Source organism: Eschscholzia californica, unplaced genomic scaffold (genome assembly GCF_041429995.1).
Source record: "Eschscholzia californica isolate CP2 unplaced genomic scaffold, dmEscCali1.0.p SCAF_6, whole genome shotgun sequence".
Lineage (NCBI taxonomy): Eukaryota > Viridiplantae > Streptophyta > Magnoliopsida > Ranunculales > Papaveraceae > Eschscholzia > Eschscholzia californica.
This window is the reverse complement of record NW_028238483.1, coordinates 18,917,996-18,936,298: the sequence shown is the minus strand read 5'-3', so window position 1 is coordinate 18,936,298 and position 18,303 is coordinate 18,917,996. Positions and strand designations below refer to the sequence as shown.

The 18,303-nt window shown below is 35.9% G+C and overlaps 3 protein-coding genes across 5 annotated transcripts; all 3 read left to right on the top strand.

Moving 5' to 3' along the window:
* Positions 1–2,584: 2,584 nt before the first annotated feature.
* LOC147532207 (lysine histidine transporter-like 5) lies at positions 2,585–8,101 on the top strand. 2 transcript variants are annotated; one of them, XM_086649551.1, is made up of 9 exons: positions 2,585–3,260; positions 3,651–3,829; positions 4,297–4,680; positions 5,857–6,256; positions 6,414–6,519; positions 6,731–6,822; positions 7,305–7,373; positions 7,734–7,881; positions 7,958–8,101. In XM_086649551.1, the coding sequence occupies exons 1-8, from the start codon at positions 3,258–3,260 to the stop codon at positions 7,830–7,832; spliced, it is 1,332 nt and encodes a 443-aa protein (XP_086505677.1). In that variant the 5' UTR covers positions 2,585–3,257; the 3' UTR covers positions 7,833–7,881; positions 7,958–8,101. The 2 variants fall into 2 exon arrangements, with proteins under 2 accessions (XP_086505677.1, XP_086505676.1); XM_086649550.1 differs by lacking the exon at positions 7,958–8,101 and having other exon boundaries at positions 2,860–2,944; positions 7,734–7,875.
* Positions 8,102–8,933: 832 nt separating this feature from the next.
* Positions 8,934–17,441, top strand: LOC147532205 (calcium-binding EF hand family protein). 2 transcript variants are annotated; one of them, XM_086649549.1, is made up of 8 exons: positions 8,934–9,827; positions 13,740–13,807; positions 14,306–14,529; positions 14,692–14,775; positions 15,515–15,728; positions 16,299–16,595; positions 16,723–17,035; positions 17,124–17,441. In XM_086649549.1, exons 2-7 carry the CDS (start codon positions 13,787–13,789, stop codon positions 16,939–16,941), a joined length of 1,059 nt encoding a protein of 352 aa, XP_086505675.1. In that variant the 5' UTR covers positions 8,934–9,827; positions 13,740–13,786; the 3' UTR covers positions 16,942–17,035; positions 17,124–17,441. The 2 variants fall into 2 exon arrangements, with proteins under 2 accessions (XP_086505675.1, XP_086505674.1); XM_086649548.1 differs by lacking the exon at positions 8,934–9,827 and adding an exon at positions 10,693–13,033.
* On the top strand, positions 9,145–9,810 carry LOC147532206 (Sterile alpha motif (SAM) domain-containing protein). The gene has a single exon (XM_086649553.1). The coding sequence runs from the start codon at positions 9,145–9,147 to the stop codon at positions 9,808–9,810; it is 666 nt and encodes a 221-aa protein (XP_086505679.1).
* Positions 17,442–18,303: the final 862 nt, after the last annotated feature.

Genomic DNA, 18,303 nt, shown 5'->3' with positions numbered 1-18,303 from the left:
TATTTTGGAATGGTTTAGGGTTTGGGAGGAGTCAGATTCGGTTTCAAATTTAATCGGGAAGAAATCTTTTCTTGAACAGAGATGCACGGGTTTTAGGGAAATTTCAATTTGTGCAAAATTAGATCTGAGATTGCTTAAGAGGTTTTCAGGTTCTAACTAATCTGTCTTGATTTTCAGGTAATTTTAATTTCATGCTAATTTCAGTCGGTTTAGTTGCTTGAGGTTTTAGCAATGGTTGATTGTCGAAGTTAAATTGAATTCTGCAAAGCTTTTGAACAACATAGTAATATGGCTCCAGATATCCGGATTTGACGAGATCTAAAGCAAAAAATCTGGATCTAAAGCAACTATATCCGGATTTGGCGAGATCTCCCAGTTCTCTTAGATATTGTACCATTTTTTGTTATATTTAACGTCATAGATATACGTTTACGTGTTGAAATGTAATGTATATTCCCCAGTTCCCGCTACATTCTATCGTTCCCACTCAGTTCCCACATTTCCTTGTTATGTGGAAGTTTACTGTACATTTTTTAGTTTCCTTCGTCTTATATTTCTATCTTTTTCCTTATTTTGTGAAGGTTGCAATGTGATAGTTTCGTTCGAATATTTTACTAGTGTCTAGTATATAACCAAATGACCAGTACATAAAACAATTCCAGGTACACAAACAAATTCTCAGTACAAAAAGTCTAGTATATGACTAAATGTACTAGACACTGTTATACTGGGAATTTTCTTGTGTACCAGGAAATGTTCTATGTACTAGCTATTTGGTTATGTTCGAGACACTTTTGTACTAGGAACAATTCCCGAACATAACCAAATAGCATGTACCAAATAGTTAGTACATGAAACAATTCTCGGTACACAAGAAAATTTCGAGTACAAAAGTGTCTAGTACATGACCAAATGGCTAGTACATGACCAAATTCCCGGTACACAAGCAAATTTCCGGTACAAAAGTGTCTAGTACATAACCAAATGGCTAGTACATAAAATTCCCGGTACACAAGATAATTCCCAGTACAAAAGTGTCCAGTTTATAAGAAAATGTATAATATAAAGAAAAATGTGTGTTGTAGATTTCTTAATGTACTGCACATTTCAAAATGTGGAAAATACACATTTCATAATATGGGTTGCAAAATTCTATGTGGAGTACATTTGGGAATGTACTGCACATTTCAGAATGTACTGTACATTTACAAATGTACTGTACGTTTGCTTATGTATACTTTGAACGCTTTCTAAACTAAGTTTCACAAAAACATAATTGTTCCAAAACATATATTCTTGTTTAGTACATTACAGGTGCGTTAGCGCGTGAGCAAAAGTACAGTAAATGCTACAAAAATTGTATTAAACGAATGTATAGACTTGGCACAACAACAACAACATTTAAGACACTTCATCTTCAATTCTCTTTCTCATCCCTCTTGGGACTCTTTCATATAATGCTAGTCATATTTTTGTCGTGTTCTTTTGCTTACTCACAACAGAGATAGTGGGCTCAACAGGTGTTTCTTGTAAAAGATGAACATTTAGTGGTAACTACATCTGTAATAGAAATATCCAAGGAACAAATATGTTTACAGTGAACAAATTAGTGGTCAGGAACAAACATGTGTACAGGGAACAAGTTAGTCATATTTACCTTTTTCTTCCTAGGGTTTGTTCTTCTCACCCTTTGTTCTTCCTAGGGTTTGTTTTGCACCATGGAAAGTGGAGAATCAACACACATTCGTAAGAAGGCATCAAGTAAAATAGGTTGAAGAAAAAAAAAACACGGTCTTTAAAGAGCAGAAACACAAAACCGAATCTTAATATTTCTTCCCCAAATCAACAAAAGGTTGTTGATTTGATTTTTTAACAAAAACAAGAAGAAGAAGTTGGAGAATGAAGAGGAAACTTACGGTTTTTAACTGTTGATTATGTGTTCTTCGTTTATCAGTGGTGAAAAAGGAGATTTTAAGATTTAGGGTTTTTTTGTTCAATCTTGGTAAGAGAGTAGGAAAAACTTACTATTTCGAAACATATTGTTTGTTGTAAATGTCTTGTTGCAACGAATAAAAGTTTTTCGATGGAGATTTGTTGGAAGGGGAAATGAGGAAGATGGATGAGAAGATTTTCGGGTGATTTGTAGAGAGAGAGTAGTCGATTTCGTTTCGGGTGATTTGTAGAGAGAGAGTAAAGATGGCATTTCAGTAAATACCGAAATTCACAAGGTCATTACTGTCTTTCAAATGTGGAACCTAACCCTTGGACCTGCATCTCATTCTTTTTCTGACCTGGACCTGCATCTCATTTAGGGCCATTTTGGGGCTTTTGCCCAATCAGAGTAAAAGAAAGATTGATGGATGGGAGAATACCACCAAAATATTGATAGCTCCGAAAATAACAAAAAATAAACAATAATAAATGTTATACTATATCTTTCTCCTTTCATATTCTATTCCAGCCTGTCAAAAGTTATTTTTAAGGAAAAAGCAAGGGAAAACAATTTACATCTAAATGGAGTTATTAGTAGTTAAGAATTTGACTTTTATTCTTACTAATATTTAGTAAAGTTTTCAATATAGTTGATCACAAAAATATTAATAATTATTATTTGATCATGTATAGTGGTGAAACACAAAATTCAAATCTAGACTTCTCCTCTATGATTGGAATGTGAATCTCCATTCCCATTTCTATAATAAACATTCAAATGATGAGTATCTTTATCCAGTCCAAATGATGACTATCTCAACCTAATCTGTATTCATTTTGAATTTTACTCCTAAATCTTAAACCTATATAAACCACCTCAAACCCCCATTTGTTCTTCTCTTCTCCTCTATAAAATTATTTGTCTAATTCTTCATTTTTGTTCCCTTGTTTCTCTCTGAAACAAAAACACTTTATCGTTCTAAATATGACGACTCCCGGTCGTCCTTCCCCGGTATGTAAGAAGAACAACAATTTGTGTTGTTTAAATAATTTTTTTTACAATTTATAATTAAATGATTTAAACAACGTCATTTGATTTGAAAAAGACGAACCAGATTTCTATTTTATTTACTCGAAACAGTCTTTATATAATTTTTATGATAAAATGATTGATAGGTACGAGATCATTTGATTTCATCATTATTTTATATATTATTTTTTTCTGTTTTTGAATTTTACAAATATTTTTGTGAAATATTAATAATGCACAGTCAATAGAGGAACAAACACAATGGAGGGATCGAGAAAGCATTTTGGATCCTTTAATGGTATTTCTTGCATCTCTATTCAACAATAATATATTTTGGTGCAAGCAAATTGTTATAATAGTCATTTTCTCCTGCTTTAACATGTTTTTCTTCGATTATGAATTACAAAAGTAAAGAGTATCCTTGAGGATCTCGCTATTTTCCCCAAAAAATTTTGACAACGAGTTTGACAATATGGAAAATGAATAGTCCATATTCGGACTCTACAAAAATAGTTCATGTTAGTTTTTACGAAAATACTGGCATCTTCATTTAAACCCTTCAATTTTTTTTTTAAAGATGTTGGATTTTTCTTTCAAAAAAAAATGTTGAATTTTTTTAGGTAATATAGCATTTCCTATATTCTAATGCACTTGCTTGGACTCCTTATTAAGTTAATTGTATTTATAGAGGAATGAGGTGAATAGAACAGAAGGGACAGGAAGCCAACAGGAGAGGCAATTGGATAACTGGTTACCAATTACAGCATCAAGAGAGGCCAAATGGTGGTATGCCACATTCCACAATGTCACTGCCATGGTTGGTGCTGGGGTTCTTGGATTACCATACTCATTATCCCAACTTGGATGGTAACTCTCTCATATAAAAATATAGGATTTTAAGTTTTAAGGTTTACAGTGTAAGATTTATAGATTAAGTTATTTGAAAAGAGAATGCCATATCTATCGATAGAAATTTGGAATGTCTCTCTTTTATGAAAACACAAGTTCGTGCGTTTTGAACAGATGAAAAATGAAGATAGATTTCTCTTTTACAAACAAAATGTGACTTTGGTTTTTTTATAATCGTCCAATAAATTTTCATTTGTTCATAATATACAAAAACCAAAACTGTATTTTAGTCTTCTAGACTTTTATTTTTTTGTTGAAACATTAGTCTTCTAGACTTAGAAAACGAAAAAGAAGACGAAATATTTCTTTTGTAAGCAAAACTTTATTTGGGTTTTTTGTTGGTTTCTTGTATTTGGTCGTGTAGACCGTCAATCTGATAATTTTCCTGATCATTTACACATAATTTACGAATCACGGAAATGCAGGGTACCAGGAATAACAGCAATAGCAATGTCATGGGTGATAACACTTTACTCATTATGGCAACTAGTGGAGTTACATGAAGTAGTACCAGGGAAGAGATATGATAGGTACCCTGAACTAGGTCAATATGCATTTGGAGCAAAATTAGGGTACTGGATAGTAATGCCTCAACAACTAACAGTTCAAATAGCTTCTGATATAGTTTATATGGTTACTGGTGGAAAATCTCTCAAAAAATTCTTGGATTTACTTTTCCCACAATTAAGTTATATAAGGCAAACCTATTTCATCATGTTTTATGGTGTTCTTGAACTAGTTCTCTCTCAATCTCCAAATTTCAATTCACTAAAAGCAGTCTCCCTCCTTGCAGCTGTCATGTCATTTAGGTAAACCTTTTTTTTTTTTTACTTTTATCACTCTTATATTTATAAATATTTATAAAATTATAATATGTAATTAATATTTGGACTTATTCCCAAATGAAACCAAGCTTGATGAACTGTGGTTTTAGGGGGAAATGAGTCTATTGTACAAAACTGAGGGCAACATGGTAATAAAAAACAGGGGTGATTTAGGAAGTTGTCCCTGATCGTTTGATCGGTTGCCAGGGCTGTGCCTGAGAATTTGGGGTCCCCGTGCGAAATTTGAATTTAGGCCCCCCTGACTTCAGTACCAACGATACATAAAAAACAAAATATATCATTAGATCGATAAAAACCATGGGATCCAAATGTATTTTGAAAAAAATTGTCATAGAAAAACATTTTTATAATATTTAGTTTAAGGATCTATACTCACTTATGAGCAAAAATCGGGGTAGCCGTGGATCGAACTTGCGTCAATTGATTGGAAGGCATTGTACGCTACCAACTGAGCTGGGTGTATGTCAACATGTTTCAACCCATCAGTTCTTATATATATACTGAAAGAGTTTTAAATGGAAATGGGCCCTTATTGGTGGGGGGCCAGTGCGAGCGCCCTGCTCGCACCCCCCACTGCACGGGCCTGTCGGTTGCCCTCAGCTGATAACCATCTACATCTAGTACTCTCAAAATTATGATGACTAACTGATTGTTCGTCAGTCCACCATCTCTTGGTATAGTGGTTGGACACCTACTCTGCAACATGGAGATCTTAGGTTCGTCCAAGTGCAAATTCATGACTTATTGAACTTGAGTAAATAAAGTAGATGTAGATCAGATGGGCTTTAGACCCCTTAGAATGACCTTTAAAAGAAGACGTATGTGGTCTTTAAGGCTCAAATCAGACAGTTATAGTGATGTATCAATGTCGTGTAATGGTGGCTCTTGTAGTCCATTTTCCCAAAAAAAAACATATATAGATGATTGTACTTATATCTTGACTATTGAATCTTGAACTGTATACCAATTAACCAAAATGATGCTTGATCAGAAAAAGGTTAGCCGACAGCAGACTGACGGCTGAGATGGTTGGCCATGATGGATTAAGTATCTTAGTCTGTCATCTTTTTCGCGACATGTATAGAGGTCGATAAATCATTAGTATTTTCTCTAATAACAATGACTTTCGATTGATTGCAGCTACTCAGGAATAGCATGTGTTGCATCAATTGTTCATGGTGTAAAAGCACATGAAACTCCAAATTATGGAGTAAGAGGAACAACAACGATGGACCAAGTATTCGATGTATTTTCTGCCATTGGAACAGTAGCATTTGCCTTTGCCGGTCATAGCGTTGTTTTGGAAATTCAAGCAACTATTCCTTCCACACCTGAGAAACCTTCAAAAAAACCAATGTGGAAGGGAGTAACGACTGCTTATATAATTGTAGCTTTGTGTTATTTCCCTGTTGCTATTTCTGGGTTTTTTGCTTTTGGCAATGTTGTTGAAGATGATGTACTCGTTTCATTAGATCATCCACCTTGGCTTATCGCTATTGCTAATTTGATGGTTTTTCTTCACGTCCTTGGAAGTTATCAGGTACTTAATATTCACATAATTCTAGCATTCAATTATTTTACGAATTGTCTTAATAAAAAGATTAGTTGCGCTGCCTATTCGGTTGGTTTTGAATCACTAACATTTCAGAAGAATGGCTGATGATAAATAAGTATTTATATTTGATTTATATTTATAGGTGTTTGCTATGCCTGTTTTCGACACGATGGAAAGTTACTTGGTAACGAAATTGAATTTCACTCCTGGTCTACCTCTTCGACTCACTGCACGTAGTATATATGTTGGTAAGTAGTTTTTTCTTCATTCATTTTTCTATAAGCAGAGAGATACAAATACAAATACCCAACATAGACACAAATAAGCATGTACCGAGTTTTTTGTTCGAGTAATGAGATGCATGAGCTAATGAAGTGGGCAAATGCAGGATTTTTAAAAAAACATATGGATAATTGTTAACCACTAGACTACTGATTTAAGTTTTCGTATAATTTGCAGGGTTAACATGTTTCGTGGGAATTTGTGTTCCTTTTTTCGGTGGACTTTTGGGGTTCTTTGGCGGGCTCGTGTTCGCACCTACTTCGTTTTTTGTAAGTTTCTATATACCATATATTTTGATGATATACTATGCTTCTATAGGCGCCCCACGGCTCTACGCTCGCCATTTTCTAGGCACCTCAGTTCACCTATTTCACCAGTAGACACCCACTCTGGAAATGAGTACCTCTTGACTTCTTCCATTTTTATTATGAATTTTTTTCTAAAATATTTATCAAATTTTTCTTTTTCTTTTTATAGGGTATCATCTATAGTCCATTGTCTGAGAAAAGAGGCTGAGAAAAACTTCAAAAGACTCCCATTCAAATTCTTAATAAAAATTCATTTTTCAAAAATCCTAAATTTCTTGATAATTTTATCTTGTAATCTTGTGTTGAAAGGTTTCAAAGTGATTTTACCTTTAAAAATTGTTTTTCAGAAGATCTAGGTAGATTTCGAGTGGTTTTATAGTGATTTCTAACAAAATAAATACTTGATAGAATTTAACTTTTTAGTATTCATTTTTTGAGTGCAGATTCCTTGCGCCATGTGGCTTTTCATCCACAAACCAAAAAGATGGAGCTTCCATTGGATTGCTTGTTGGGTAAGTAGATGTTTATCTAACTACATGCTCTCATTTCAACAAAAAAAAAAACTACATGCTCATTGCTCACATAGGAACCACTGTGAGGATACTCAATTACTCATGGTCCAAACTAAATATAGTTAGGTTATGCACTTGTGTTATATATTTAGCTACAATTATATGAATCAATTAGTGGTTTCTAAATAGCAAATTATGTACGTAATTACATTTGGCTTAGGCATTGTACTTAGTAATAGGACGGTTGAGTTTTGCCGTGTCGAATGTTAGCTTCTCTTTTTATCATCTCATTTGCTAATCAATATTATTCTTTCCATCTTTTCTTTAGATTTATGTTTTTCTGTTTCGTGTTTTTGTTAGGTGGCAATCATCATTGGTGTTAGTATAATGATTGTGGCACCAATTGGAGGGGCTAGACAGATCGCTATCGCTAGCAAGACTTACGAATTTTTTTCTTAGGCTAGTCTTGATAGTCTGTTTGTACACGTACGAGAAGAAATAAAACAAGGTAACTAATTTTCTGCTTTAAATTGTCTCTAACTAGTAATTACTTCGACTAACGGATATTTTTTGGTGAATTGTAGGAACTTAAGTTCGGGTGGATGTCATTTAGAGTAATTGTACTATTTTAAGTACAGTTTGGATCTCTCTCAAAACTTCAAACTTTTAGTAAGTAAAGGGAATCATCTTGAATGAGGGAAATTCTATGGTATGGGAAGAGAATAGTGTGTCTCTCCACAATAGACCCCCAGAGTTGGATTCTCACTATTTGTTGAGTTTTCAAGATTTCTTTCTTCTACAATGTTTCTCCTTTGCCTTTTTTTATTTTCTTCTTCATCCGTTTTGTTATCTTGAGATGAACAAAATTAAATAACTATCTAAAGAAAAAGCACAGTGGGTTACTGATGACAATTGATTTTAATTTTAAAGTAGCACGGTTGTTGTTTCCTTGTTATGTTATAGTTATTCTAGTAATTGCTTTCTGTTATCTTTATGGTACAATTTTATCTTGGAAAATTTTGGCCATAGCGTGTTATCGTTATATACACACCAATAACACTTGTGTAAAGGAATAGCAAGACGACTGTGTGCATAAAATTTAGAGGCGGCCTAAGCAACTCGATCCACGATCTAGTAAATTTTTACAAACGAGCCATGTCCATTTTAATTTGGGATTGGTCGGCGTTTGCCCACATCTAGTTAGGGTTCACATTGCCTACGAGAGACCCAGACAAATTGATCAAGTTGTTGGCTCATGGACTAAAATCCCATCCACACAAAGATGTGGAAAGCCCAAAAGTTGGAAAAGATGGGGGAAGTTCTATAGACGCCCAACATAATTGTTGTAGGCGCCTTTTTACCTCTAATATTCGAGGAGGCCTTGCGTGCAAATGGGGCGCGGAAAGTAATTATGTCGGGCACCTATAGAACCTCCCAAAAGTGGGGTGGGTGGAGTTAGCTTCTATCACTATCACTTTTGTTCTTTTTCTCAAATTCAACTATCTAAAATAGACAACAAAATTTTCAAAAGATAAAAACCCATCATGAAAACACAATTACACAAACATAAAATTTCATGACTACCTACCCCCCTTCCCCTACTACTTTTGTTCTCTCTCCCTTTACTCTCTCTCTCTCTCTCTCACTCACTAACTTTTCTTTTCCTCCTTATATATTCACAACCACCATTAAAGCATCATTACTACTTACCCATACAAAGCCCTAATTTCCCTTAGAGCTATTAGGTTTAAACTTAGATTACCCATAATTAATGGATTGGTTCACATGGTTATCAAGAACAAACCTTGAACCTTCTCTAGTTTATGAATATGGTTCATCTTTTACACACAACGAGCTCGAAGAAGACGATATTACTTACTTCAACCATGAATTCCTTCTAAGTATGGGAATCTCAATTGCTAAACACAGACTAGAAATACTCAAACTTGCTAAGAGAGATAAAGGATTAGGAGTAGGAAGTTCATTGAATATAAAGAAGTTGGTTTCAGTGATCAAGAAAACAAAGAAATGTTTGGTTAAGTATATTGGTAGGATATTAACTCATAATGATGATCATAAAGCACTTGTTCTTGTCCCACCAACTAGGGTTTCAAGATTTGGATCATCATCTTCATCAAGATGGAAAGGAGCTGTTTTAAAGAGAAGTAATAGTAAGAAGAGGTTAATGATGCTTAAACAACAAGGAAGATCTTCTTCAACAAATTCTTCTTTGATGCTTACACATGGAATGATGAGTCCTGCACCTCAATTTCCAACTAGTATCGGGGCTAGCCCATCCGCGTTTTATGAACCAGGTCACGAAGGGAGTAAGATGGACGGTGATAACGACTATGACGGTGACGATTATTGGGCATCTGCCATTGGTGTCCAAGAAATCAAGTGGGATGCTATGTTTCAGGATTTAAAGCCTACATGAAGTTACTAAATTAGTGAGTATGTGTTTTTTGTGTTTAAATGCTACAGAACAAGAAATGCCCGGCAATACTCTAGACAGAAATCCAATGTGATCTCCAATTATTAGAGCAGAAGCAGATACAAGTCATTGGAAGCTCTAATCACGAGAAGTCACATTGAATTTTTCGTATAGTCTGTCAGGATTATCTTATTCCCAAACACTAGTGTCATTTTTTTTTCCAAATCAGGCTACAACCAAGGTGGATGGCTTTATTTTGCCTAAATTTTAGATTGCGCACTCTAACATATAGGCAAAATCAGGTCGTCCACCTCAATCGTTTGTCTAATTTTGAGCCATTTTTTGGGGGCTTAGTAATATGTTTGGTTTTCTTTTTTCCAAATTTTAGATCTGAAATATTTTTTCAGTCAACTGAAAATAGTTTTTTTTATATAATATTATTCTAATTGTGCAACAGAAAAATATAATTTTGTTTTTTTCTTTTTGGTCCATATTTATAATAGTCGGTGGTAGAAAGGGCAGGCTTTATTAAATCAAAGAGTTGGGTCCTTGGTGAGTCTACTTTTTGACCTTTGGGTTCAATTTGTCGACTAAGATTTGCTTTTGTGTGGTCTTTTTAATCTCCTTGTCTTGGGGTGATGATTGAGAATGAGTAACTAATGGGCATGGCTCGTGTTCACAATGTACTCACTTTAGTTATGATATAGATGTATGTGATATTTGGTCGAGTGCTTTGGAAAAATAGAACTTTTCATGTAAGAGTACTATATGTTTACAATGTTTTAGGGATTACAATCTATAATAGAATGGCTTGTGGAGTTTATAGGATACAAATTCTAATTTCGATCTTTTAAAGTAGTTCATTTTCACAAAAATCTTCATTATAAAACAACGTGAGATCTGAATGATGACCCTTTAGACTAATTGTCACGAGACTAACGCTAATGGCCACGAGTCTTCGTAGTTTCTAACAGGGCAGTTAGGTCACCTCAAATCGACTTACCTAACGAAGTTTCTGTTGGAATCGGAGCCGATCTTGGCCGACTCGACTCGTCAAACTCAGAAACGGAATGCACCATTGTGTTCGTCTTGTCGAGCTCTTCAAGTTAGAGCCAAGAATCACTCGAATCCGATTTCGGATGATTGAGAAATTCAGGTTTAAAGTTTGGACGAAGATCGGTCGAAATAAGGGCTAAACGTCAAAATGGACAAAGTTAGATTGAGGGTCATCTGGACGAAGCAAGCACGTCCAAATCTGGACGGCTCGCGTTCAACCCGTGCGGATCCAACAGACGCGCGTTAGAGGCTTCGGGATAGAGTTGGGACGCGGCAAAAGCGTTGGATCTGCAAGATCCAAGGGCCAGCGTTAACCCCGAGTCGGTCACAAGGTGGGATAACGCCCATACATCCGTCGGATATGTTCCCAACCAAATCTCTAAAATAAAAGGGACGGTCAGACTTTCTCCTAAATAACTGGGTTGTTTTAATATATTTAACGAATGAAAGAGTAAAGAAGAACATGAGAATTGTTAGGTATTAGTCAAGGGATGGCGACTTAACGGTAACCCAACGGTGTTGAGATTTTCGTTAGGTCAAACTTGATGGAGAGGGAGTGCTTGTTTTCCGAGGGAGGACCTATAACCACTTTTGTAATATTTGGGGGACGCCAATAGCCAGGAGACCACAATAACAGTTTGGAGAGGCGCCTTTAGAACTTCCGTTCTAAAATAATAGTTACTTGGGAGCGGCTGTAGGCGCCTCCCAAAACTACTGTAGGGGCTTCCCCTCTGTAGGTGCCTCCCAAAACATCTATAGGGGCCTCTTGAGCACCTCCATCATCTTCTTCTCTTCTTCGTTTTTCTTCTTTCTCTCTCTATTTTCAATCTAACAATCAACCAACTAAAATCCATTAATCTTCAAAAAGATTAAACACAAGATTAAACCCTGAACTCTAAACCCATTTTCAATCGTTTTCGGCTTCCTTCTCTCTCTACTTTCTTTATCTTAAACCAACTCAAAAACATAAAGAAAACCCTAGATTTTGCCAGCCAACTTCGAAAGCGTGATGAAGAACGCCTAGATATGTTGTCCAATTTCGAAAGTGTGATGAAGAAAGCCTAGAGCTACTGTCAAATTTCAAGTGTAATGAAGAACCCCACCATTAATGAAGATCCAAACCATTAATGAAGAAACCCTAGATCTACTTTCTCTATGTTCTCTAAGAGTGATCAGTCCCAAGTCTAAAGGATGGCCTCGGCTTGGCCAATCCTAGACCTATCGGACTGGACAGTCCGACTTATTTCGGACTGGGCCAGTGCGAGGCAAAACTTTGAGCCTCGGACTGGTCAGTCCAAGTGGGGGGCGCCTATAGGTGTCGGGTGTTGACTACGGTCAAACAGAAATTGGAGGCCCCTGTAGCATTTTGGAGAGGCGCCTTTAGACGCGCCCTAGTTACTTTTGAACAACGAGATCCACACAAACCTCTCCCTCTTGGTTGTCTCTCTCGTTCGCATGAGAAAACCACGGACGCACGCACACAATACTCTCTCTCTCTCTCTCTAAAAAAGTGGGCGCCTTCCGGCCCTTCGCCGCCGTATTTAACGGACCGGAAGTTTCGAAGTTAATAACCACCACACCAACTTCCCACCCGAAATTAAAGTCAAAACCAACCAACACTTAACTACCAACTCACACCCCATTTTCTCGGTCAAATTTTGTTTTCCCCCACCATCCTCCTCCTCTATTTCTCCCTCTCTCTCTCCTCCCCCAATCCTTCACTTTCTCTCTCTACCATTCTCTTCTCTTCTCTCTCTCTACCTGTGCTTCCACCGGGATATGTCTCTGAAAAGATCTTCTCCGTTGATCTGTCGATTTGCCGGAATCCAACGTCATACCTCCATACCCATTCGCTCATTCTTCAATCAACCGTCATCATCATCATCATCAGTTGTAGCTTCTTCATCGACCTTCTGTGTTCCTCCTCAATCTGCTGGAATTGGAGCTGGAGATAACAACAACAACAGTAACGAAAACAAGAGTTCTGGTTCTGTTTTGGGTTTGTTTCTCAAATCTGTTTCCGGGATTTCTCTTGCTTCTGGTTTAGGGTTCTGGTTTTGGTCTACGGATGCAACTCCACCTCCTTCTTCGTCGGATTTAGAAGACCCCAAACCTCATTCAACATTTGTTGACACCTCTAACAAAAAGAAACCTAAATTCCTGTTTGGGGGTAACTTTCTTACTACCCTAATTTCATTATTTCAACTCCTTCCTGACTTTTTTTCACTAATTCACTTCGATTTGTGTTGAAACATTCGATTTTTATTGACGATGAGATTTAGATCCAATTTTGAATTTCCCTAATTTTTTAAGGATTTGTTGAATTATTTTATGGCAGATTAATATATTTCAGGAAGTTATAGGATCGATCTGGCAGGATAAAAAATTTTACCCAAGAAACAGATGCTCATTAAATTCCCAAGCGAAATGGGAAACTTATCCAGAGATCTAGAATAATTTTTGTCCTGCTAATTAGTTAAACAATGAATAACATAATTCCAATTATTGTGGAGGATTCACAAGATCATTTAGGTCAGGTTCGACCCTATGGAAGCGCAATTCCAGGAATAATTTTTGTCGTGCTTATCACATCATATAGATGTATCAATGCCTTTGTATTGCCCATTGTAGTCAATATTCAAAAAAATTGACAATGATATTTGGATACTAGTTTCATTTCTCTTTATGTGGTTGAAAGAAGAAATGATTCATCAAATATTTTTCTTTTGTATTTCATCTAGTTTTCTTTCTCAATCTGACTATTTTGTTCCAATGACTGTTGGGAGAGATTGGGTTTGCATTTAATAAGGTTAGATAAGGATTTTTTTGGCTGTCGAATTACAAATTTTCTTAGTACACTTGTTTTTTTATGTCAGATTCATTTAGGAGAAAGGTCTTCTTTAACTATGAAAAACGGATTAGGATGCGAAGTCCCCCTGAAAAGGTACTTATAGTTCCCTTTCTTGATTACTTCAATAAGCTAACTTTTGTGGTATGAAAGTTAATTTTGGAAGTTAGAAGATTAATACTGATTTAATTGTATACTTCATGGCTTCCTTATTTTGATTGTCAGATTTTCCTTTTCGAGTTTTTTTTTACTTGTCAGATTAGGTTTTGATTGTTCTTGTGCTTGTAACTTTGATTTACTTAAGTTGTTCAAGGAGGTCACTTTCTTGTTGTTAGTCTTTGCATTATCTATATGGTTTTGGATCTTACATGTCAATGAATTAACAGAATAGAATCCACCTTGGCCTCGTGATTGCAATGCTGACGTCGGACGACTTGAGATTCAACATGGGATGAGTAGAGATGTCCCCAACTTCTCATAGTTCAAAGGCGATATGATTAGGGTTTGAAATACTCTAGGTGGTCATATTTTATTTCTAATGTTTACATGATGACCTCTTGATATTTATGTATCTTGTAACATGTTTCCTTCCAGGTTTTTGAGTACTTCGCATCTATTATTACCCCAGAAGGAGAGGTTCTTATGACACCAGCAGACTTAATGCGAGCAGTCATTCCCGTCTTTCCTCCATCTGAATCAGAGCGTGTTAGAGAAGGGTACTTGAGAGGGGAGAGGGCTCCCGGCCAGTTGAAATGTGCTACTTCAACCTTTTTTATGCTTTTTGATACCAACAATGATGGACTTATATCCTTTGCAGAGTGAGTTCATCAATTCTACCCCCATAGCAAGGAGAGGGTTTTTAATAAATCTTAATTGTATTTTTTTTTCCTGTTCTACATGCAGAGTTGAATGTCTAAATGCCGTAATTTTATGTTGGTTAACAGAGATCTAACTTTTGTATGGTTCTCAATTTATGATAGGTATATCTTCTTTGTCACTCTTCTTAGCATCCCTGAATCGAGCTTTTCCATAGCCTTCAAAATGTTTGACCTTGACAACAACGGGTTAGTATTTCATTCTTCCATGAAAATTGAGTCTTGTTTACATTACAGTGTTGCGTACTTGCTTCCGAGCGAAGGAGCCATGTTATAGTCTATCTGCATTGTGATTATTCATCTAAGCTATTAACAAATATGTGGATTCATTGAAGAGATGGGCATGAAATTTTCATTGTATTCAATAATTATTTTCTCTTGCATAATCTAGGCAATCGTCAAGCTCTAGAGTTGTCGCTTAAACGTAACCTTGATTTCTGCTGATCTCATTTGTAGCTAGAAGTTTCAGGAGCAGGAGCTCATCCTTAGCTAAATCAATTAGGTTTCAAAAAGAAGTGTTGCAGCTGAAAACTAAGAACACTTCTCTGTTATTGTTGATTTGTTGTATAATTCTTGCCCTTTCTTGGTGGTAGATAATTTCTTTGGGACTTGTTTTGTTTGACTGCTTTGATGTGCTATTCTCCTATATATTCAACTTGTTGTTTCTGTCATTGTGATTGAGCTAGTGGCTAAGGTCATTCGGCCTTTCACAAAAAAAAAAAAATTAATCTGATTAACCTTGCTTGTGAACAATCTATGAGTTCCTATAACAACCACTCACGGACCCAATAATGCTCAGTAGTTACCTTTTCTAAGGGAACAAACTGTTATGTAAGCCTCGTGCTTTCTCATTTGTTTCAGTATGTTAGCTTTTTATGCGACTTATTTATGTGTCAATTGTTGAATAACTGATATTGGTTAATTCCAGCGAGATAGACCGGGAGGAGTTTAAGAAAGTAATGACATTGATGCGAAGTCAACATAGGCAAGGGGCTCATCATAGAGATGGGCGACGGGTTGGTCTTAAAATTGGTGAATCTGTAGAAAATGGTGGTCTGTTGGAGTTCTTCTTTGGCAAGGAAGGGAACTTAGGGCTCGAACATGAAAAATTTGTCGACTTTTTGAGAGGCTTGCACAATGAGGTACGTGCTTCTTCGGTCTCATGCTTGCATTAGTACTTACATGCATGTTCTGAAGTATTTTACCTATACTGAATTAGATGGAACTCAATAACACATAGAATTCAAAGATGAAATATATCTACTTTGACTGTTGAGATATCATGATTCCTAGGATCAAACATATGTTTTGCGGAAGTGCTTCCATAATTCTCTGCTTGCAAGACAGCATTTTCCAAGTGACCCCTTAGTTTGTTAACTTTAGAAGATAATGCGCGAAAAGTGATTAATTTCTGGCTTCATTAGTATTTAGTAAGAAGACAGTTTGATGCAAGCAATATTTAGACACACCGAGATGGAAGTCGGGGAAAAGGAAGGAGTGGTATTATCATTTACTAAACAATCAAATTATAATTCTGTGCAATAGGCATTAGCTTTGAGTAGCTCATGAAAACAATGAAGGGATCTGCTTTCTGATTTTTGGCTCTTTAGTCTTTACCGTGTTATGCACTAGTTTTCTATTATTTACTTTCCATTACCTCCAATGAAGCTGGTTAATAACAGAGCTAAAACACTCTCGCGTTGAAATTTTAGGTATTGCGGCTAGAGTTTGCTCACTATGACTATAAAGGACAAGGAACGATATCGGCGAAGGATTTCGCGTTGTCCATGGTTGCTTCTGCAGATATGAGCCTCATAAACAAATTCCTTGATCGGGTTGACAAATTAGATAAGAAACCAGATCTCATAGACATCCGGTTTACTTGGGAGGAATTCATGGCCTTTGCTGAGCTACGTAAGAGACTGGAGCCATTGTCCTTGGCAATCTTCACATATGGGAAATTAAATGGTTTATTGACCAAGAAAGACTTCAAACGAGCTGCTTCCAATGTAATTCTACTATCATTAACTCTTCGTAATTTTCGATTGATTTTTTGCTTATGGCTTCCACTACGGTATAACAATAATATCGTGTCATAACATAGTTTTGTGATAATTCATGACTATCAAATGGCAGGTATGTGGTATAACTCTCTCAGACAATGTGGTGGATATCATATTTCATGTCTTTGATACCAATCGTGATGGGATTTTAAGCGTGAATGAGTTTGTAAAAGTTCTACACAGACGTGAACGAGCAATTGGCCAGCCTAGCACTGATGCTGGACTCATGGGTTCGGTATCAGGCTTGATGAACTGCGCAAAAAGTTCTTCTTTTAATCAAGTCTTTCTGTAATTGAGACGTGGCTGGAGAAAGTAGAAAGTTTACACCTATAATAGATCTCTCTCTATCTCTATCTTCTATCCACCGACTTGAGGCGGGACAGCGGGTACATATAAAAATTCTTGACGTGTGATTTTAGGTCTGTTCTTCTGCAATGCATTCTAAAAACCAGTACTGTACTTGTACTTTTGCAGGTGCTTTTGTTGAATTGTTGTTAGTATCAATGCTTCGATGCGGCGAAAGAAGATTTATTCTTGCTGCATCTAAGTCAAACTGTACAGACTATATATGTGTTGATATGACATATATATATAGGTATATAATGTTCTTTTGTTCAACTTAAAGAAGAGATTAAGCCTATGAAATCCTCTGTATAACTCATTCATATTTGAACTTTGAAGTCTTTAACTCAAGGAAGCTGTTGAAGGAACTCTGATTTATTTTCCTACAACTTTGTAAATAAGTATTTTGGTTTCTGGTTTCATCTTAAATAATAAAATCTGTTCTATTAAGACCTGACTTCCAAGAGTTATTTCTATGACATTTTCTTTTGGTCTAGAAACATTTTCGCAGCAGTTGTCTCTACGATTGAAGCGAGTGCGCTTCATAGCACTAGTATGTGGAAAAGTTAGAAGCACACACCAAAAAGAATACTACGACAATGGGTGGGTGAAACGCAATTCGTTGGTTTTGGGAGTTTGAGACTATTTCGTTTGGGTGCCTTAAAATGGAAGATTCGATTCTTCGAGCTTGTCTGAAGCTATCGGAAGCGATGTGAGAGGAGCAAATATTCTATCATTAGCGTCTTTTTATCTAGCATGAGACTTCATCAAAATTTTGTTCTAAACTCAAGAACTGGACGAGACAAAACAATCATGAGTAGATTTTCATATTTTGTCATGTTGACTCTAATTCAAACATGAGGTGCATAATATTATTAGTCCATAAATATTACATTGGTTCATATGGTGAATGAGTTATATTGATCCAAAAGATTTGGATAATGTTACTCAGACTCCCAAAGTACAGAAGAAGACAAGAAAGTAGACACTTTGAAGTCAAAAATTTGTAGATCACTTTTACTTTGGTAAAGTTGAATAAAACCTAGACTCTCAAAGTGCCTATTTTCTTGACTTCTTTTGTACTTTGGGAGTGTAGCATTATCCGAAAGATTTACAACAATTACATAATAGCTTCTTTTTATGTGATTCAAATTATTCCCAGTAAAGTTGTCAAATACATAATCAAAAAAATCAACAAATATAAATGAGTTAATGAGATAGAAAAACCGTTCCAAAAGAAAAAATTGCTGTAAAATTGTTGTGATTCTGTTATACTAATATCTATAAGCCATTAAAGACGGCCAAATATTCA